Source organism: Leptinotarsa decemlineata, unplaced genomic scaffold (assembly GCF_025532065.1).
Source record: "Leptinotarsa decemlineata unplaced genomic scaffold, Ldec_3_MD MMD2_tig00000591_RagTag_RagTag, whole genome shotgun sequence".
In the NCBI taxonomy this organism is placed as follows: domain Eukaryota; kingdom Metazoa; phylum Arthropoda; class Insecta; order Coleoptera; family Chrysomelidae; genus Leptinotarsa; species Leptinotarsa decemlineata.
In genome coordinates this window covers 2,205,152-2,227,774 of record NW_027412552.1, presented here as the reverse complement: position 1 = coordinate 2,227,774, position 22,623 = coordinate 2,205,152, and the positions used below count along the sequence as shown (strand labels likewise).

At 34.8% G+C, this 22,623-nt stretch overlaps 1 protein-coding gene across 8 annotated transcripts in view; it reads right to left on the bottom strand.

Annotated features, from left to right (window-relative positions):
- Positions 1 to 2,136: 2,136 nt before the first annotated feature.
- The window catches only part of Plp (Pericentrin-like protein), a 70,250-nt gene continuing 49,763 nt past the window's right edge, over positions 2,137 to 22,623 (bottom strand). For all 8 annotated transcript variants that reach the window (XM_023164141.2, XM_023164142.2, XM_023164144.2 and 5 more), the window contains 9 exons: positions 16,742 to 17,004; positions 16,136 to 16,631; positions 15,076 to 15,266; positions 13,548 to 13,919; positions 7,052 to 7,579; positions 3,406 to 3,693; positions 3,168 to 3,352; positions 2,729 to 3,088; positions 2,137 to 2,632 (listed from right to left, as the gene is read on the bottom strand). In XM_023164141.2, the coding sequence (XP_023019909.2) occupies positions 2,494 to 2,632; positions 2,729 to 3,088; positions 3,168 to 3,352; positions 3,406 to 3,693; positions 7,052 to 7,579; positions 13,548 to 13,919; positions 15,076 to 15,266; positions 16,136 to 16,631; positions 16,742 to 17,004 (2,822 nt within the window). In that variant the 3' untranslated portion in view covers positions 2,137 to 2,493. The remainder of the gene's footprint in view (positions 2,633 to 2,728; positions 3,089 to 3,167; positions 3,353 to 3,405; positions 3,694 to 7,051; positions 7,580 to 13,547; positions 13,920 to 15,075; positions 15,267 to 16,135; positions 16,632 to 16,741; positions 17,005 to 22,623) is intronic.

Below are 22,623 nucleotides of genomic sequence, written 5' to 3'. Positions count from 1 at the left end.
AGTATCAATATCAGACATTTACTGAAAAGCACATCCAAAAGTTATGTATATTTTAAACATTCATATGACCATGTAGAACAGAAACCTCCTCACACTTCTGTACTCCTGATACTGAATTTTCTGAAAACGGTTAGTAATACGTCTGATCCACGAATCTTATTATAAATATTCGAGATTTACTGAAAAGCACATCTTGAAGTTATGTATATGTAGAACAGAAACCTCCTCACACTTCTGTACTCCTGATACTGAATTTTCTAAAAACGGTTAGTAATACGTCTGATCTGCGAATCTTATTATAAATATTCGAGATTTACTGAAAAGCACATCTTGAAGTTATGTATATGTAGAACAAAAACCTCCTCACACTTCTGTACTCCTGATACTGAATTTTCTGAAAACGGTTAGTAATATGTCTGATCCACGAATCTTATTATAAATATTCGAGATTTACTGAAAAGCACATCTTGAAGTTATGTATATGTAGAACAGAAACCTCCTCACACTTCTGTACTCCTAATACTGAATTTTCTGAAAACGGTTAGTAATGCGTTTGTTTCACGAATCATATTATCAATATCCGAGATTTACTGGAAAACACATTCAAAAGTTATGTATATTTTGAACATTCATATGACCATGTAGAACAGAAACCTCCTCACACTTCTGTACTCCTGATACTGAATTTTCTGAAAACGGTTAGTAATATGTCTGATCCACGAATCTTATTATAAATATTCGAGATTTACTGAAAAGCACATCTTGAAGTTATGTATATGTAGAACAGAAACCTCCTCACACTTCTGTACTCCTGATACTGAATTTTCTGAAAACGGTTAGTAATGCGTTTGTTTCACGAATCATATTATCAATATCCGAGATTTACTGGAAAGCACATTCAAAAGTTATGTATATTTTGAACATTCATATGACCATGTAGAACAGAAACCTCCTCACACTTCTGTACTCCTGATACTGAATTTTCTGAAAACGGTTAGTAATGCATTTGTTCCACGAATCATATCAACATCCGAGATTTACTGTAAATCGCATCTTAAAGTTATGTATATGTTAAACATTCATACAGTTACTGTATTGTATGTAACAAGAACTCAATGTTCAATAATATCAAATTACAACACATCAAAATAAAATAGGTATTTCGGAACAAACTCATTGATTTTCTGAAGACTGTTATTGGGATATTAAATAGGTACTCGCAAACTAATTTTCACGTCGCCGGAGTATTGGCCACTTCAATTATTTTCAAATCACCAGCAAACATTGGTGAGAAAACTACTCTTATTGAGAAGCAATGCGGGAAACGCATCCACCTATACATCTTTGCCGAGAATAGATATGCTTATTGTGTACAAGGACGCTGTTTAAATTCCTAAAACTGCAATTACAATACATACAGAACTGCATTTGGTTTGTAGACACTGCAAAAACTCATTTGTTATAGCGTAACTTGTCAAAATCAATTGTCTTCAGACGATCTGCCTAGAAGGGTGTCTGTCTCTAGATAATATTTTAACTTTCTGTTAGCGTTGCAGCGCCATCGTTTGAACGATAGCCAAAGCTTTCAATGTCATATGAACACTGTAGCACCATCTATAGAGTGACAGCCTAAGTTGATCATTAAATGTTCTTACTTTCTTGGCATTGCAGTGCCATCTCTGGTTTACAACGGGCGTTCTTACTTTTTACTGCAACATCATTTTAACAGTATTCTGTGTTCCTTTCAACAAATGAACCTAAACACAAAGTATTTGTGTTCCGACACTAGATAACGCTGTTTTGACCCGCCATAGTCTCATCAGTGGTGCTCGAGTTAACCATAAATGCATTGCTGGACTCCTCTTAAAAAACAAACCCGAGTATACAAGGAAGATGACGTCTATCATTGGGTTCGACAGAAAACTCTATTCTCGATTATTGAATATAAGCAAGGCTCCCTTAGGAAGTCAAGTTCAGCTTTGAACTGACAGCTTTGGGGAGCTCCGTTAATCGTTGATATTCGCCATCCCTCTTTGTAAGGGGTGGTGTTATTGCCCTAGTCAGGTATGGTCTTTTTATTGATTTAGGGAGTCACTTGAAGTCATTCTTAGCCTTTGTCAGTAACTCGCAGTGAAATATTACAAAAAACAAAACCTTTATTTCTGTGATACAAAAAATACAGTAACACATTTCCTATTTTATAAAAACAGTAGATATCGATACATTTCTAAATAGAAATAAAATCAGGTGACAATATGTCTAATGAACTGCATAACAAGTGTTTCCCTATCTATTGAATCAAGTGTGAAACTGAATTCTAAGAAAAATGTAATCACAAAAAAAACTGTTTTATTCTATATTTTTGAGCAGTAACATGTTAATAAACTGAAAATTCTAATTTAAACTGCTGAACAACAGGGAAAATTATATTATAAACAATTCTGAACTTGAAAATGCTTATTTACAGTCTTTACAAAGTACGCTAGGCATGACTTAACAACTACTTTGCGATTGTTTGGCTTCCAAAACAACCCCCAGTCTTTCTTGTATCTGGTCAAAACGATCCACAAAGTGAGCTATCAATTGGGGCGCCTTCAGAGGGGTCAAATCTTCCTTGCTCACGATGTTTGATCTGTAAAGATCAATAAAAAAACCATGAGAATAAATAGCAAAAACAGCGATTTTAATAACTTATTTAAATCCACATGAATATAATATATCCACTTACCCAATGCAAATCCTAGATTTTTTTTCTCTAGATGGCGGAGTTTTTCCGGACCATGAATTGTTCACATCTGGTTCTTCTAAGCATGGGATCCTTTCATGGTTTTCCTCACGTTCCTCAAACTCCCCTTCACCATCATTCCGGAAATGATTGATGACATTTCCTGCAGGAACGTTTGCGAACTGTTGACTGGAAACAGGCTGTCCTACTTGAAACCTGGTCGATATCACAGGTTCCCGTTTCACAGTACCGGAGCTCCTGTAATGACGAGAGTTCACTTTCTCTGCTATTCTAATACCAGAGTGCCACCTTTGTACGAGGTACTTCATTCTAACTATGGAGACTATTACTAGAACTGCCAATCTGAAACGAATATGAACAGGGTATTAAATTCAGCGGGAATTCTTTCATTTTCACTTAATATCAAAGTTCGTTTTCTTACTGGAAACGTTTTTTGGGTGTCCGACGAATCACAACCTCTTGTCTTTTCAGGAAAGGGTTAGATGAGGCCTGCCTCGAACAATGCTGATGGTGACCCTGCAGGTGCTCCATGAGGTATCGCTTCTGCCATATTAAAGCCTTCTTGGTACTTTCCAATTTCAATGTTTTCGCAAACAAAAAGTCGCTCTGAAAAAAATTATCGAGAGTTGTTTTTATAATAGAAACAATAATATTCTCACCCTGGCGACCAAATCATTGAACGGCAGATTGTTTGTGGATCCAGATTTCAAGTTTGCGAGTTCATTTTCAGCAAGTCTTTTTTCGTAGGTGACTCTTTGGATGATTTCCATCAGCTTTCTATTATCTAAGAGGGCAGCGTTTAATTCTTTGATTTTTTCCAGCAGACAGTCAGGTACAGTGCTCGTGAGAACATTTTCCTGCAGCTTCGTTGCGGGTTGAGCTTTCACTCTTTCCACCAACTCTTGTTTCTGTTTGAAGAAGATGCTTCTATCTTTGTCCAATTCATCCTGAAATTAGAGGAACTGTTACATACCCAAAGCGGGGAAGATGTGGCAGATCTATTCAAATAAAATAATAAAATCACCTGATATTTCGTATTTCAAAACAGTGTCAAGTCAAAAATGTTTATCAGCTTTTAAGAATAATTACAAACTATTGTGAATGTGTTTTGTGTGGGGCCCTGCTATAGGTTTATGCCTCTTCAGGGTTATCAAAACAGTGTACTGTGCAATGTATTATGTACTGTGCAGCATACTATGTAAACGTGGTATACGAGGTCTGTTAAAAAAATAAGGAGAGTTTTCATTTGTCTCAAAAAATATTTATTTCAATAAATTCATGGATGTAGCCGTTACAATGTGGTAGAAAATCATAATGAAGAAAAGAGAAATGAAATAAGTATATATTGTATAAGTTTGAAAATACACACATCGGAAGAGTCTAGGGATATTTTTAAAAATGGCAATAATTTTTTTTTAGATCGCTTTAGGGAAAAAAAAGTTGAAGGGTGATTATTAAACGAATGTAACTTACAACAAAATTTATTAAATGGTCAAAAATACTGAGTGCGCATATAAGCAAAACTAAAAAAAATATGGCTCTTCTTTGGCACACCGAAAAAAAAATCATAATACAAAAAAAATTGAAATCAGTACAAAGTATGGCCTCCACGCTGGTTTATTACGGCCCTACATCTATCGTGCATCGACAAAATGAGATTGTCAATGTCTTGTTGAGGTACATTTGCCCATTCAGCGATTAAAAGCTCTCTCAATTGAAACGTTGTGTGAATGTTCCCCATATGCGGAGTAATTCTTCGTTGAAGCATGTCCCACACATGCTCGATGGGATTCAGGTCCGGTGATTGTGCTGGCCATGGCAATACATCAACTCCTTCGTTGGTGAGCCAGTCAGTCACTAAACGCGCGACATGTGGACGAGCATTATCGTGCATTAGGTGGAAGTTTTCACTAACAGCACCAGCAAACGGACGGACGATAGGTAGAAGAATGGTGTCGAGTTACTGTCGAGCTGTGAGGGAGCGATTTGGAAAAACGAGATCGGTTTTGCCGCCGATCATGATTCCACCCCATAGCATTACTGTACCACCTCTGTATGTGTGGACTTCCTGGACGTGTCTCAAACGTTCATTATTTCCAGGTCGTCTCCACAGTCTTACTCGACGAGAATCTGGATGAAATCCAAATCTGGATTCGTCTGTAAACGAAACTGTGGCCCAATCATTTGCATCCCAGTTTTGATGTTCTTGAAACCACTCTAATCTTCCACCGCGATTGCCTCTCGACAAAGGTGGACATCTAAGTGGCCTTCTGTTGTGGAGATCTGCTTCATGCAGTCGATTTCTGACAGTATCACGACCAATGGTTACCTGGTGCGTCTGCTGCAACACGTTAACCAACTCAGGTGCTGTGATTGTCGGTTGTCTTCTTGCGGTTAAGACCAAAAATCGGTCTTGAACTGCAGTTGTAGCGCGTCCTCGCCCTGGATGTTGTTCGGCTGGACTGCCAGTTTCACGGAAACGCCGCCACAATCGACTGATAACACTTTGGGAGACCCCAAACGAAGAGCTACATCATTTTGTCGCATGCCACCTTGAAGAAGCCCTACAGCTCTATTCATCTCAGCCAATGGTAAGTGATGGCGTTCCATGTTAAAGCACAATATTTCCAGTTTAATTGCTGAGCAAGAACTGCATAGAATGTACAAACTCGACACTTTCAGATTATTCATTTTAGCCGAAAACCTACAGTTTCTAAAAAACTTGATAAAAGATTAGTTACCGTTTTTGCAGGCTTTGTTCAACCCATAGAAATCTACAGGGTGGTCGAGTGTACCAATTTAATCGAAATTGAACGACCTCATGCATTTATTTTTATGATATTTAGTATGTTATAAAAATATCCCTAGACTTTTCCGATGTGTGTATAATACACTTGTGCTAGCGTTTTTTCCAATCCTCGAAGCAGTTCTAATATGCACTTTTTGGCATGTCTTTGAGCTGCTGAGGCATGATTACGGTGTTGTTCATGGCAAAATAATAATAATAATAATTACTTTATTAGTCTTTTCAATCATTTACAGGATATCAGACATATCACAATTAAAAAAATATTAAAAATATATAAAAAATAATAATGGTCCACGGTATAAACAAGCAATAACGGGTGAGCAGGTGCATTATCGTGATGCAAATGCCATGAATTGTTTTTCCACAATACCAAACTTTTTCTTCGTACTGCTTCTCACAAACAGCGCATAACTTCAAGATAATACTCCGTATGACCATGTGATAAGAACTTCCGATGTACTATGACACGGTAATACGGCAATCTAAGAAAACAGTGAGCAAAACCTCAACATTTGATCGAACTTGGCGTTATTTTGGTCTTGGCTCTCCTTGGCCCTTTCATTGGGATAATGGGGAATGTTCCTCCTGACGAAAATCAAGTATCATTTTTGAATGTTGTCCAATTCTGAAGGCGGAGACAGATTTAAGCCTCATAAACGTTAAAATAAGTGTGTGTATAATTTCTCAGCTCTTTTTTTAAAAGCTTTATATTAGCTTCACCTGTATGTATGTATGTTTGTTTGTAACTCTCAAGTTCGGGATCTGTACTGACAGAATTATCGGCATTATTGCTTGACTAATTCCCGGGCAGATGGCGCTGAACGTAACCTGCTTGACATTTTTTGATCTATTCGCGGGTAGATGTCGCTGTACGTAATCTACTTGATAGGTTGCTCAAAAGAAAATCAAAATAAAAAATTCAGTTTGAAAAAACTAAAAAAAACACGGTTTTGAAGAACATCGAACTGAAAAGTTGAAAATATAATTTTTTTGAATAAACTTAAAACAATAATTATCAAAAAATACTAGTATTATTGTGACAAAAGCGTGGGCGCTTTGTGCCATATTTTTTGTATATCCAGCGCCCAGTTTTTTTCACAATATTACTATTATTTTTCGTTCGTTAGTGTTTTGAGCCTATTAAAAAAAAAGCAATATTTTTAAATTTTTAGTTCAATGTTCTTTAAAAGCGCATTTTTTAGTTTTTTTAAACTATGATTATTGTCCAGCAAAATCAGTAAATACGACAAGTTACCGATGGATAAAACATTTTTCTTTATGAAAAACTACTTTGATTTATGCAGCAACTTATTGGGATGACTAAAAAGTTTGCCCTTTCTACACATATATAAAGTTCTCAATTACAATTCAGTTTTTTTTTTCAGATTGTGGAATATGAAAATGTATCAGTTAATGAGATTTGATGAATTTTCTCATTATATTCGTAAAAAATATAATTCATCTTTCATTATCATACAGATGAAACGACGTCTTACCTTCAACTTTTCCACTTCGAGTTCCTTCTGCTTCAAAGTATCCCTCAACCGTTTCTCGACGTTCATCAATTTCCGAACTTCATCCTCAAAGTTCTTCGCTTTCTGCACCTCCAACGTCAACAATTCTTTGGTATACCTGAACGCGGCGTCGATTTCCAATTTGGAACGTTTCAAAGATTCAAGTTCTTCGCAAAGCGCTTCTTTTTCCCTGAGCAGGTCCTCCGAATCCTTACGCAACAGGCTCAGCTCAAGCACCTCTTTGGAAGGAGGCGGTTTGTACTCCGTCGATTCTGAACTGTTGACCTGCTTGTTCTTCATCGAGTCGACCTCTTTCTCAAGTCGGTCCAGTTCGATCTTCTTCTCGTCCAGGACGCTCTTCAGAGCTTCCTCTCTGTCGAGGACGATGTCCAGTTGAAGCGTCAATTGTTCTATGAACTTGGCGTCGTCAGCTTGAGTTTGTGCCAAGGCTTCGCGCTCCTTCTGGAGCTGATATCGCAGCTCTGCCACTTCCTGCTGCAGCTTGTCGACCTCAATGAATAAAAATATAATTTGTTTTAAAATCATCTTACTGCCAGAGTTACAATATAAAAGATAGACATATAAAATATGAAAACAGCAAATAGCGTCTGAATACAGAACAAATAATTCGTCAGTTTAAATTGTGTTAGTAATAAGAAAAATTATCACCACATCATACATAAATCAACCATAACAAACATATTGGTCAATCGAAAACACTTTTTCCTTTTAGTCATCTCCTGATGATGCTAAATTGGGTAGCAAAACGCGGGTCGAGAAACAGTAGTTTCGTTCTGGTGAGAAAAAAGTGTTTTCACTAGATTCATTTTACATCAGAGATTCCAAATTCTACTTATCAAAATAGATATTGGTATAAAGAAAATATAAATCAACCAGCAACTTTTTTGGAGTGACTCACACACAAAATCAACGAGAATGAAAACCATATCATCACACCAAAATGTCCAATCCCTGGGAAATAGCATCAACATGGTGCAAAAAATAGTTGAAGACCTGAAATGCCGAATAGTATGCATCACTGAGCACTGGCAAACACAACTTGGTCTTAAACTTCACTCATTCAAAGAACACAACTTAGTTTCGAGCCATTGTAGACCAGAAAACAAACATGGAGGCTCAGCGATATATATTTCAAAGGAGATCGTCAGCAGTCCAATTCATGAAATTGATACCTTAGCTGAGGACTACGCCTTTGAATGTTTCAGCACTTTCTGCGAGATAGATAGGACAAATATGAACATAGTTTGTATCTATAAGACCCCCTCTACTGTTTTTAAACAAATTTCAATACATGTTAGACATTTTATATGAAAAAAAAACATTTAAATTTTATTGTAGGAGATTTTAACATGGGCACGGCTCATCTTGAAGGTAGTGCTTGCAAGGACTTCAGAAATATGTTAGCTACTTACAATTTTTTTTAACAATAACTGAACCAACTAGTGTCACTCCCCAGTCCAGAAGTTGTTTTGACAATATTATTACAAACTTTGAAAGAGATAAAAAAGGAAAAGTGATTGAAACAGGAAAATCGGACCACGCAGGGCAAGTGTTACTTGTTAAGAAGAAAAAAACCCAATCGACCAACAAAATAATACGTCGTCATTATAATCCTAAATCACGTGATTTTTTTATACAACTTGACTATGAAAACTAGTTAGCTGGTTACACCGCGAGAAATTTAAATGATGCTTTTTCACAATTTTGTTCAACTTTCGGTTTTTATTTTGATTTGCACTTTTTAAAAACAGAAAAACAACTGAAATCATATAAAAGACTTTTCAACTGCCCAGAAATTACACAAAGAAAAAATGAATTGATTTTTTACCAATCCATCTCTAAAACTGACCCAAACTATAAAGCAATATACAACGAGAAAAAAAAAGAATTGCAATAACCTTTTGGAGAATGTAAGAAAAAATAATTATACGAACAAAATAGCTAGGTCAGACAATAAATCCAAAGCAATGTGGCAGGTTATCAACGAAGTGACAGGTTCACCTCAAAATGAACAGTTTGAACTCGATAATCCGCATGAGACTGCAAATTGCTTTAATGAATACTTTATAAACGCGGCCCAAGAACTCTTAACAAGACAGAAAAATATAGGTAAGGTAAGTGGATTTGAAAAGGCAATAGATTTTCACAGTCGCACCTTTTTCTTGAACCCTATATCAGAATGTGAGCTGCTCTCAATAATAAATAATATGAAGAACAAGAAAAGCACGGGTATTGACGAAGTACCAATCCATATACTAAAAAAATGTGCACAACAAATTGTAACAGTTTTAACCCATTTAACTAATAGTTCTTTTGAGGAGGGCGTTTTTCCAGATGAACTCAAGGTAGCTCTAGTGAAACCACTTCATAAAAAAGGAAATAAGTCGGAACCTTCTTACTTTAGACCTATTAATATGCTGACTTGTGTATCAAAATTTTTTGAATTAGCCATGGCTAAACGACTAGTTTCATTTTTTTAAAAGTGCAGCATGTTCTGAAAAATCTGAAAAATAAGTCTATCGAAACAGTTCTGGTTTATTTTAACAATGAAATCATAGAATCAATGGAAAGGAGAGATCTGGCCTGCGGGATTTTTCTAGATTTATCCAAGGCTTTCGATTGTATAGATCACAATATTTTGCTTCGCAAACTTTTCAAATACAATATACGAGGTAACACTTATAATAACTGGTTCAACTCATATCTTAAAAACAGAAAGCAGTACAACTCAACCAGAAAAACAAAATAGTTAGATCAAAGGCCTTGACTACATCGATAGGAGTCCCGCAGGGTAGCATTCTGGGCCCAATACTATTCATTATTTTTATCAATGGACATCAACTCCTGCTAACTGGTGCCACTTTACCAGATATAATCAAGAATGGATGTGACAATAAAAAAATGCAAAGAATATTTTCTTGAGAACAAGCTAATTCTAAATGAAGGAAAAACTGACTGTCTCATATTTAAAAGCAACAACAGTTTGGAAACGCCACATCACGTAACATTTGCTAGTGAAAAACTTATTTGCAATACTTCAGTAAAGTTTCTGGGAATCACTATTGATGATACTTTGAGTTGGACAATTCGAATAGACAATATATGCAGTAGATTGTCTTCAGTAATGTATGGGATAAGAGTACTTAAAAAATATGTTGATCTCGAAGTATTATTAACTGTATGTTATGCAAATTTCTACTCAATCATGAGGCTAGGAATAACAGTTTGGGGTTCAAGTAATGAATTATGTAGAGTTTTTCTGTGTCAAAAAAGAGTGGTACGAGTACTTTTCAATAAAAATTCTAGAGATTCCTGTAGGGGAATTTTTAGGTCAAATAAGTTGTTCACTGCACTAGCAGTATGTATCTTATCGAGAAATACCGTAAAACCCACTTTTATGAAACAAGACATAAAAATGATTTTGCGTATCCCATTAACACTAACACATTGTATGAGCGTAGCACCATCTATCAAGCGATGAAATTCTATAACAGAATACCCCAAAATATAAGCAACATTGAGGTTGTAGGCAGGTTTCTGAGGTCTTTGAAAGAATTCCTTCTCGATCAGGAGCCCTACAGTATTCAGTAATTTTTTCAAATTGTGTAAAATTGCAAAAGTTCCATTTGAATCAAATTTCTTTAGTCAAAAATTTTAGTCAGTGTATGATGTATCTAAAAAAGTGTGATGTATTTTTGTTTCTTTAGCATTTACTACTATATATTTGTTTTTTTTTTCAAGCTCCTTATGTGATTTTCGGCAGTCCATATTTCCTGAAGTGTATGTAGATTTAAGATTTTACATTTTGTTGACATACTTTTACAAACAACGTATTCTGCCACTGTATTCATATAGAACTACAAATACTCTGTGAAGTAAATAAAGATATCTATCTATACATACTCTTATTCTCTCATAAACGTATTTATGTGTACAATGTTGATAATCTTTTTTGTTTAAATTATCATTAAACTCTTAAAATTCAATCATAATTTTTTTTTCAGGTTCACTTCTGTTTTTCCTCATTTTTTACTTTGTTCCTACTTATTTATGTTACAGTTATGAATGTACGAGGTCTGTTCAAAAAATAGGGTGAATTCTCATCATTCCTGAAAAATATTTATTTCTCCTTCAATTTCTGTTTTGTCCATTTCAAAGTAAGCCCCCTCAGATATAATATACTTGTGCCAGCGTTTTTTACAATTCTCAAAGCAGTTCTGATATACACTTGTTGTTCGAAATACTGCTGAAAATACCTTTAACTAATCACTTTGAACAACATAATTTATTTACTGTACAGTTCGGTTTTCGATCCCAACACTCAACAACAATGGCTATAAATTCACTTGTTGAGACTATAACTGATAGTTTTGAATCCGGCGGATTCACAATGTCATTTTTTTGTGACTTAAGTAAGGCGTTCGATTGTGTTTGCCCTAAAGTTTTGCTCTCAAAACTTCAATATTATAAATTATCTAGAGACGGTCTTAAACTGATGAAGTCCTATCTGGACGACAGGCAGCAAGCTGTTTACTTGAATGGCAAATTTACTAGCTTACTTCCTATTGAGTATGGAGTTCCCCAGGGGTCGATATTGGGACCGATCCTTTTCTTGATTTACTTAAATGATATAAGATTTAGTGACACAAGTGCTAACTTCGTGTTGTTTGCTGATGATACAACTGTATCAATTTCTGGAAATAATATTGATACTTTGCGTACCACATTCGAGGATACTCTGACAAATGTCAGTGAGTGGTTTGCCGTAAATAATCTTAAACTTAATGAAAATAAGAGCCAAACAGTCATTTTTTCGTTGCGCGAAGTGCCAGATATCAGTAACCCTGAATATGTTAGGTTTCTAGGCGTATACATTGACCTCAAATTGACTTGGAATGTAAATATTGATAGACTTATAGTCAAAATATGCAAAAATACTTATCTCCTGAGGAACTTACAAAAAGCGGTATCAAAACCAGTTCTGAAAACAGCTTTCCATGGGATTATTCAATCTCACATATCGTATTCAGTACTTGTCTGGGGCCATGTGCCCAATGCATCAGATTTATTTGGCATCCAGAGAAGAGCAATTAGGATTCTTGATAACCTTTCTTACAGGCAAGACTGTAGAAGTAGCTTCATAAATAATAAAATACTTACACTTCCATCACTATATATATTGCAATGCCTGCTACATGTTAAAAACATATAAGAGGCTATACTACACATGATGCAATCCACAGTTATAACACTTGAAATAATTCAAATCTGTATCTCCAGAACCATAGAGTCAACAGAACCAGAACTGGCGTAAATTATTATGCTCCAAAAATGTATAATTCGTTTCCCCAAAATATCAAAAATCTACCTTTGAAGGAGTTCAAATACAGAATCAAAAATTTTTTAATTAAAAAAGCTTTTTATTCCTTAGATGAATATTTTAGTGATGGTTTTCGAGGCATGTAATACCACTTAATCATATATATTTTAACTTGTTTTATATTTCTATTTCATAGTTAGTTTGTTTTATTTGCACAAATGTATGTATATCTATAGTAATTGTCCATTTAACCATTCAAGTTATCTGAATATTTTATATTTTGTATTTATAGATAAGCAATATCTGTTATGACCTGTGTAAACTTTGTATTAGCATCAAATATATACTAGTACTACTACTACTACTATGTTCTTGAGCTCTCTCAGCGATTCAGTTTTTATCTTCTCAATCGTCGCAAAACGACGTCCTTCCAGAGAACAGAAAAAAGAGGCAAAGGACCAAATCTGGTGAATACAGTGGCTGAAGCACATAATTACGGTGTTGCGTTTGGTCAAAAAAATTAGGAACAAGCAATGACGAATGAACAGGTGCATTATCGTGATGCAAAATCTTTTAATTGTTTTTCCACAATATCGGACGTTTTCTTCATATTACTTCTCGCAAGTGACGTATAACTTCAAGATAATACTCCTTATTGACTGTATAACGATGTGACAAGAACTCTTGATGCACTACGCCACGATAACCGAAAAAAAAAAGAGTGAGCAAAACAATTTTGGTTTTGGCTCTTCCACCAACATAAAAATAAAACAAATCGCTAATCGAATGTACATAGAACATTCACCTTATTATTGGAACAAACCTTGTATGTTAATTGGGAAAATGAATCGTTATTATCATCAAAAGTATTAGGAGAACATCTGAAAATATCTACATGTCGAAACTTATTAATTGAAAATAATTAGTTGATTAGTTGAATGAAACTACATGCCAAGGATGAACTATATTAATGTATAACAAGAGATGGGACAACTACAAAACCTTGTGACTCCATAATTTTTTTTTTTATATACTGTCCCAATAAACTACCATTGAAATCAATTATTTCATGAACCTCTGAATCTATGATGAGTAAGTTTCATTAGCAATATGCCATGATTGATGACATCAACTCACCTGCTTGGAAATTTGCCTGTTAGAGGCCCTCTCAGCTGACACCATCTTCTTGTATACCTCCACGTCCTGCGAGTCCGAAATCGAGTTGATGCTCTGATCGCTGACGGCCGAAATGATGTTGGAGTCGATTTGTGCAGAGTAGTCGAGTTCACGTCTCAATTGATCCGTGATCTCATCGACGGAGCTGGCCATGTCGTTGCTTTTGTATCGCATCAGCCGCGCCTTCAGCTCGTGGATCTCCTGGGCGAGCTCTGCAGACCGCTTCTGTTCCTCCTTCAGCTTGTTTCCGATGTCGATGATGTTGCCAGGCTCTTTCAGCTTGCTCTTGATCGTCACCAGATTCACGTGCAGCTGGTGACTGTCTTCTGCCATCTGGGAAAAAACAAAGATGTTTGCAGGGTGAACCGGGTATTTCCTATGCTCGGGGAGCATTTCAAAGAGGGTGATTTTTTATAAATTTCGAAATGGAAGTTCATGAAACATGTTTTTTTGGTTCTATAGCAACATGGAGAGTTACTCACCATGGATTTGAATCTCACTTCTGATATGAGAGCGCTACATTTTCCATTTTTGAGAGAGAGACGAGTACAGAACTCATTCAGCACTTATCAATAGAACTCAATAGAACTCAAAACTTACTATTGGTTGTTTTAAAAGTTTTGTACGTTTTTATGAGTCTACGTTGAACTGTAATATACTGTGAATACTTATTTAATTTAAGGAGGAGACTTTATCTTTGGTTAATTTTATCTTTAATTAATTTGAATTTCAACAGACAGACCAGAGTCAGTACCGAAACATTTAAAATACTGTTCCACTTTACAAATTATGGTTTTTTCTCTCCCGTCACTCAAATGCTCAGAAATGGGAATATGCATCAACAGGTTGATATCTTTAACAGCCCACAAATACCGTCAAAATTGAAGTAAGTCGCATTATTTCCTGAAACATTTCTGTAATATGTCATCATTATATTGTGTTCTTTTTTACACGCTTTATATTAGCTTCACCTGTATGTATGTATGTATGTTTGTAACTCTCAAGCTCGGGATCTGTATTGGCAGAATTATCGGCAGTATTGCTTGATCTATTCGCGGGCAGATGGCGCTGTACGTAACCTCATTGATATTTCTTGATCTATTCTCGGGCAGACGGCGTTGTATGGAACTATCAATTATTGTTTGATATATTTGCGGGCAGATGTCGCTGTACCTAACTATCAATTATTGCTTGAGCTATTTGCGGACAGATGGCGCTATACGTAAGTAACCTCCTTGATAGGATGTTCAAAAGAAAATCAAAATAAAAAACCTATTTAAGAATTATAAGTGTTAGCGAAATTTTGTACTACAGATGAAATATTTAAATATTTTCAGTTACCCGTGATTCAGTACAGAAAAGAGTTTTGAACGAAACGGAAGATACATTTTAAAATCTAATTCGATTATTTGAAAGCAAACCAGACTTCCCATCTTCGATTCAACCTCTACAAACATCTTCCATTGGGTAAATAAAAAAAAATAGATACCTGGTTGATAATTTTTTCCTTTTCATTCATCAATTCCAGCATATGAGCACGTTCCTTGTTCAGGTCATCGATTGTAAGGTCTTTCTCGTGGATCGCTTCCTGAAGCTTCGTCACGTCAAGGTTTTTCAGCTCTTTAATTTCAGCCTCCAAGCGTGCGATTTCATTTTGGTAATGCTTGGCATCTTCGTTAACTGAAAATCAATTCAATATTTAAAGTTAAATTCTTGTAAGGCTTTAACATTGTTATCTGGACTGGTATTTATTTAATATTTGATAGACAAGAGGACTGTGGACGCATTGGTTGCAGAGTCTAACGGTTCCCCTTTTTATTAGATGTTTTTGTTATTGAAAACTTACTCTGGATTACTTTGTATACTGATATTTTTTTTATTTATTTTTTTTAATTAAAATTATAACAACAGCGTACAGTTCAACATAGTTAAGACATTATAAATATAAAATATGTCGTTATTCTCCCTAATCAGCAAAAATGCTGGTCTCGGGATTCACAAACATTCAACATGACAAGTGAAACATAAAAACTAGTAAACCATTACTAAGCTCATAGTATCAAAGTATCAGACATGTGCCTCGAGGCTCAGATGCTCTTTTAAACTATTGATGAATGAACTATAGCCCGGCAACTCACGTATATGGACAGGTAATTCATTGAAGACTTTTACAGCCTGTGTAAAAGAATTGTATAATCCTTTGTTCGTTCTTACCATGCTCAGGTGTAAGTCATTTCTACCCCTTGTATTATACTCATAAAACTGGTTGTTGACTAGTAGATCGTTGTTGCTTTTGATTCTTTTATTTTATATATGTTCTTGCATTGCTCAAGTTTAAGTAGATATTCAATTGAGTGTAAATTAGTCTGTGAGAATAAATCATTTGTGTGGGAAAACAAAAGTTTTCTTGTCTAATTGTTTGAACCTACCCCAACGGCCTATGACTGCAAGGGAACTGGCAAACAAGATGTTAATTCATACAGACAATAAATGTACCCTCTCTCTCTCTCTCTCTATTACATATTCCACCGCATTGAAAATAAACTCACCTATTTCGATTTCCGTCTCACGATCCAGCAGAACGGCTTTCTGCTTCTCTGCCTGCTGTTCAAGCTGAGTAACTACAGCCTTTTGGTTTTGCACAACATCCTCGAGATCTCTGATCGCCTTCCGCCTCTTATTCAGCTTCTCCTTCAGAGCGTTCATCTCGCCAGTGACAGATTCGATCTGTAAAGCGTTGTTGCTCAGCTCCTTCTTCAGCTTGACGTTATCTTCATTGGTTAATCTCAGCTTCTCCTCGAGCGTCTCGCAACTAGTTTTCGTCTGCTGTAGCTTGCGCGACATGTTCTCATTTTCAGCTCGCAGTGAAGTCAAATCAATGTTTTTCTCAAAGAGTTGCTTTTTCAACATGTTAACATCTTCGCTGGCTTTCACCTTGTCTTTCAGCTGGTCGATCTCCTCGTTCTTTTCTCGAATGACCGTGTCCAGTCTGACGAAGCTATCGTGTTTGTGAACACTGATCTCCTTTTCTAAATCTTTTTTCTCCTTGAACAAAAAAAAATAGAATGATTAGACTGAACGTTACGTTATAAGAGATCGGCGCCCAACGTGGGTTTCCCAGATTTTCGCACCAACAAAAGTATTCAGTAACTCACCCTGCTCAACTCCAAATACATTTCATCTTTTCTTTGAGAATCCTTTTCTAGAAGTAGGATGCGTTTTTCCGCTTCGGACAGGTGGAGTTTTTTCTCGGCAAGTTCGACGCCCAAATCTTTCTCCCTCTTCCGCAACTCGGTCTGTTCTCTTTCGAACGTCTCGGTGGCGGTTGACAGAGCTTTCTCCGTCTCTTCGAGAGACACTTGTAGCTTCTCGATCTTGCTCTCGAGACTGTTTAGCAACAGCAATCGCTCCTCATATTCTTCAAAAGATACCAATTAATGTAATGGAATTTGATATATTGGCGTTACTACAGTTTGTCAAGAATAGGGAATAGTTTGAAAATCTTAATTGGAGACCGCCTTAGCTGTGCTCAGAAGACAGGAGTTGAAACGCACACAGCCCAGTCATTCGAATTTGTCTGTTGTGAAGTGAGCATCGCGGGTTAACCAAGTATACAGTCCGAGCAGAAATGAAGCGTAACGGGTACAATTTGAGTATTGTAACTTAACCAGGATGGAGTTTAAATCAAACCTAAATCGTAAATTGCTGACAAGTGAAACGAGGGAAGTTATAGCCAATGTAATTTTTTTTTATACAACGAGAAGCGGCAGAAAATAAACCTATAAGGACTCTAAAAAAATTCAAGAGAGAACTGCTATGGCAACTGGCGTGAGTGTAAGCAGTATACAAAAAATTTCAAAGGAAATGTAATCGATTGAGAATGGAGAAGTCGCTGCTTTTTTGACACCAAATATAAACAGAAAGAACGCCGCAGCTAAAACTAACTTAGCTGGTTTTGATAAAGGATTGCTTCGAAGATTTATTATTAATTGTTATACTGTCGATAAAAAGGTTCCAACTCTTTGGCGCATACATCATAAATTTAAATCCGAAAATAACTATGCTGGTTTTTATGAAAGCTTGAGGAAAGTGATGCATAACATGAGATTTTGTTGGAGGAAAACGAAAAATAATCGAAAATTATTAATGGAAAAGCCAGATATTGTTCAGTTGAGAACAACTTTTTTGCGAAGTATGAGAAAATTTCGAGAAGAAAAGCGACCCATAATTTTCATGGACGAAACCTATATTCATTACTCGCATACCCACATAAAAAACTGGAATTACAACACTAGTGAAGGTTTACATAAACTAATAATAGTGAATGCAGGAAAGGAAAATGGTTTTGTGAAAAATGCTTATTTGAAAAGATCAAATATGAAGTCAGGTGATTAGCATAACGAGATGAACTTTATGAATTATATAAAATGGCAAAGAGTGTCTTGGTGATAGACAATGCTCCCCATCACAATGTGCAGGTAAATAAGTCTCCTACTTTATGTAATAGAAAGATCAAAATGATGGAAAGGCGAAGGCAATAAAATATACCTTTTATGTTGAATGTTAACAATTGATTTGTATAGTCTAATTAAAATTCATAAACCGCGATATAAAATTGATGAAATTACGAGCAACCACGGGCATACCGTTCAAAGGATTCCTCCATACCACCATGACTTAAATCCTATAGAGTTAGTGTGGGCGTCTTTAAAGCAATATGTTGCACAAAGAAATGTAGATTTTAGCTTAAAAACCGTGGAAAGATTATGCGATGATTTTTTTAGTACATCTTTTGAAACTGAGTGGAAAAAACAATGTGAGCATGCTCAAAGTTTTGAATAGTTTTTCATGGAAAAAGAACCAACATTAGATTTTATGGTAGTGGATAATCAACTTGCAAGAAGATAGTGACACTGAACCAACTTACATCAGATCAGACCTTAGCGAAGATTCATCCTCCGAAGATTAAGATAAAACATTTTTTTGTTTGAATTCTTGCTTTTTTGCCTTTTATAATTGTTTGCTTTGTATTGGTTTATTTGTAAATCTTACGTTCTTAGAAATTTTTCGCCGTATTTTGCGTTTAATTTAAGTATAAAAGATGTACATATTTAAAAGTAAAATAAAAGCAACCTTCTATTTATTCATTTGATTTATTTATTTCAAACATTTCTCTGTCCATTATTCATGATTTTATAACTCAAAAGAATACTAATCCCATAATCAAACAAGTTATCTTTATAGCCCTCATTTCCTGTCTCGACCAAAATTATTTTGAATTCAATAATGACATGGACTAATAGTGGGGACTTTATATGTTGGTTTCACAGTTTATTCAGGAGACTGCACATCTACACTAAGCAGAGACAACTTTAATCGAAAATATGTGCATATTTGTTCCTCCGAATGCTTTCCAGCTTTTCATTACGCGCAGGCCGCAAAAATTTCACCCTTTTTCCTATTCTTGACAAACTGTACGTGGTAGGAGAACATCATGAAAATTGGAAAATAAAACTTCATCTATTCTTTATTGTTTTCATTTGAAAATATCCTTATAGGACAAAACTGCAGTAACTTCAGTTACAAATACAAGTTGTTCGATTGATGACCTATTTATTTTTGTAGAAATTGAAATTGATATTGAATATAGAATAAAGGAAAATAACTTTTGTCTACTTTCTACCAAGTTTATCATTTGTTACAACCGGTTTCGGTTTATTAGACCTAAAACGTCCCCATATGCAGAATCCAAATCATCTTTGATTCGCGTGGGCATATTACACTGGTCTACAGTGGTTTTGTTGCCCTAGATATAAGATTGATTTTGGGAGTATTTATACTCACAATTCATGAAATTATCAATGGTTTTGTAAGATTTGCTCTCGTTTTCTTTTAAATATTTATTTTCGTTTTACATTACAAAAATTCGAAAACAAGAAACAAAATAACAGATATATTTATAATCTCAGTTTTATTTGGAAAAAAAATATGATACTCTGAAGTAAATTGAGAGGGAAATTTCGAAAACATGTTATATTTCCATGAAACGCCTTTTAAGAGCTTTTCTTTTATAATTTTTCAGATGACAATCTCTTTTTAAAGACCATCATGTGACAATCCCATCGACCCTGATATCTTTCTTCCATTACTTTTGGATCCTGGTGGAACCGCTCTCCCTGCTCCTCACTATAATTTCCTAAATTATCTGGAAATGTATCCAAATGGTTGCGAAGATAGTGTAACTTGATACTCATATTTGTTCCTAGAATCTGAAAGTTTGTCAGCATATTTTGTACAATTTTTTCATAATTTGGTGCTTTATGGTTACCTAGGAAATTTTCGACTACCTACACAAAACTTTCCCAAGCTTTACTTTCCCGGAACAGTCATAACTTTAATAAAATCAGTGTCTTTCATCAATTGCCGTATTTGAGGACCATCAAATATTCCACCTTTCAACTTTTCCATACTAAGTTTTGGAAATTTTCTACAATTATATTTAAAACAATCTCCTTCCTTGTCCAAAGCTTTTACGAATTGCTTTATCATTCCTAACTTAATATGCAATGATGGAAGTATAATTTTGTCTCTGCTCACCAACGGCTCTCTTATTACATTAGCTTTATCGACAGTTAAAGAATTTCTTTCAGGCCAAACATCTTGTTCCCAATGACGTTGCTTTGCTCTACTGTCCCACATACAAATGAAGCAAGGGTATTTCGTGTATCCACCTTGTTGACCAAGTAAAAAATTAACCATTTTTAAATCCACACAGATCGACCATTGATGCTCCGAGTAATTCATTTTTTCTAAAACTAATTTGACATTTTCATATTCTTCTTTGAGTTTTGTAGAATGGGCAATTGGAATTGATGCAAATTCATTGCCATTATGCAGTAAGACGCATTTTAAACTCCTTTTACAGCTATCAATAAAAAGACGCCACTCAGTAGGTTTGTATTCTTTCAAACCCATGTTCAGAAGCAGCTTCGCAATATTATTACAGTATACCAATCCTTCATTTTCATTAAAAAATTGTAATAGCTTACCTTCTCGCGTTCTGTACGTTGTAATTGTAACTGTCGGTGCCAATAAATTTTTTTCTTTCAATCTTGAAGCTAACAGTTCTGATCCTTGTTTTGATAAATTTAGATCATGTATTGAATCACTGAGTTCATTTTGAGAAAACAACTTTGGCGTAGATGTTTCACCCTCCCATTCACTTCCACTGGTAGACTGACTCGATTTCTGTGAATTTGGCAACATCATTGTTTCTGAGGGCATGCGAATCACTTTTGAAACATAAATAGACCGAGGGAGATTTTCACTGTGTAAAACAGGACATTTTGTAGACTGTAAGTCTGGATATCTCCACGTTTGATTTCGATTAAAACCTTTAGCATCTACTACGCAAAAGTAACAATCATCGAAATGATTCTTAGGCTCCATCCAGATCATAGGAATACCAAAGTCTAATCCAGAACATTCTCCTTTTTTCCACAACCGCAAAGACTCAACGCAAGACTTACAAACTTCATTAGGAACCTATGATTTATCTAATTTGTCCATTTTAAAACCGAAATATTCAGCATAAGTTTCCTCAACAAAGTTTGTGATATTTCTTTTTTTTTTATATAAATACCACAAATATAACAGAACAAATCACTACTATATTTGCACTTTCTTCGTGACAAACTCATGTTTAAAAAGACAAGATAAATATATTAGAACGGACACTCAACAATTGAAACAAAATATTAACATATAACAACTTATCCAGATTTCCGTGTTAGTACTTCAATATTATCAAATAACTGAGTTCTCTACAATTTTTAATAACTGAATGGAAAAATACAATTGATAGAAATCAGTACATTGTTGCGACATTTCTCGACCTTAAAAGGGCATTTGAAACATTTGATCGAAATATTCTACTTGAAAAATTAAAATATTATGGGATATCAGGGATTGTTTTTGATTGGATTCAAAGTTACTTATTCAACAGAAGACAAAAAACTAAATTTGGAAAAGAAATGTCAGATGAACTTATAATTGAGAGTGGCATACCCCAGGGTAGTGTGTTAGGTCCATTGCTTTTTATTATTTACCTAAATGATATTAATCACATATCTGGATCACACTGTATAAATCTTTTTGCAGATGATACATTGGTTTATTGTATACATGAAAATTTGGATCAGGCAATTGTTGAAATGAATAGGTCTTTAAATAGCATTGAAACATATTTATTTATTAATAAACTGAAACTAAATGTCAATAAAACAAGTATGATTTTGACATCATCTTATAAGTATGATCAAATTGTTTGGGCAAATGCTGTTATAAATATTAATAATGTTAGCATTGAAATTGTGACTGAAATAAAATATTTGGGTTTCATAATTGATAAAAATTTAAAACTAAATAGTCATGCTGATTTTATTTGTAAAAAAATATCTAAGAAACTTTTTTCTCTCTCTCGTATATGTAAAAAAGTGTCTGTGTATGCTAGGTTGACTATTTTTAAAAGCCTAATACAACCTCATTTTGATTATTGTACTACATTACTTTTTCTACTTGGTAAAAATAAAATAGCGCAATTGCAAAAGCTTCAAAATCGGGGCATGCGATTAATATTGGGATGTAGCCGTTACTCAGCAATTAAATCGATGTTACAGTGTCTAAACTGGTTTTCAGTTGAAGAACGTATATTATATATGACTATGATCTTTATATTTAAGCTGCATAAAGGATTGCTACCTAATTACTTTCAAAAATTCTTATTGAGAAATAATGAAGTTCATGATTACAATACGAGAAGAAATAACAATTTTTACATTAATAAAACTAACACTAAATTTGGAATGAATAGTATATTTCATAAAGGCTTAAACGAATTTAATAAACTACCACAATTTGTAAAAGAATCTAATTCAATAAATCAATTTAAGTCATCATTAAAGAAGTATATTAGTGACAACTCATTATGATATTTGTAATTTTTTTTAATTTTTTAATGTGAACTAACCTAATAACC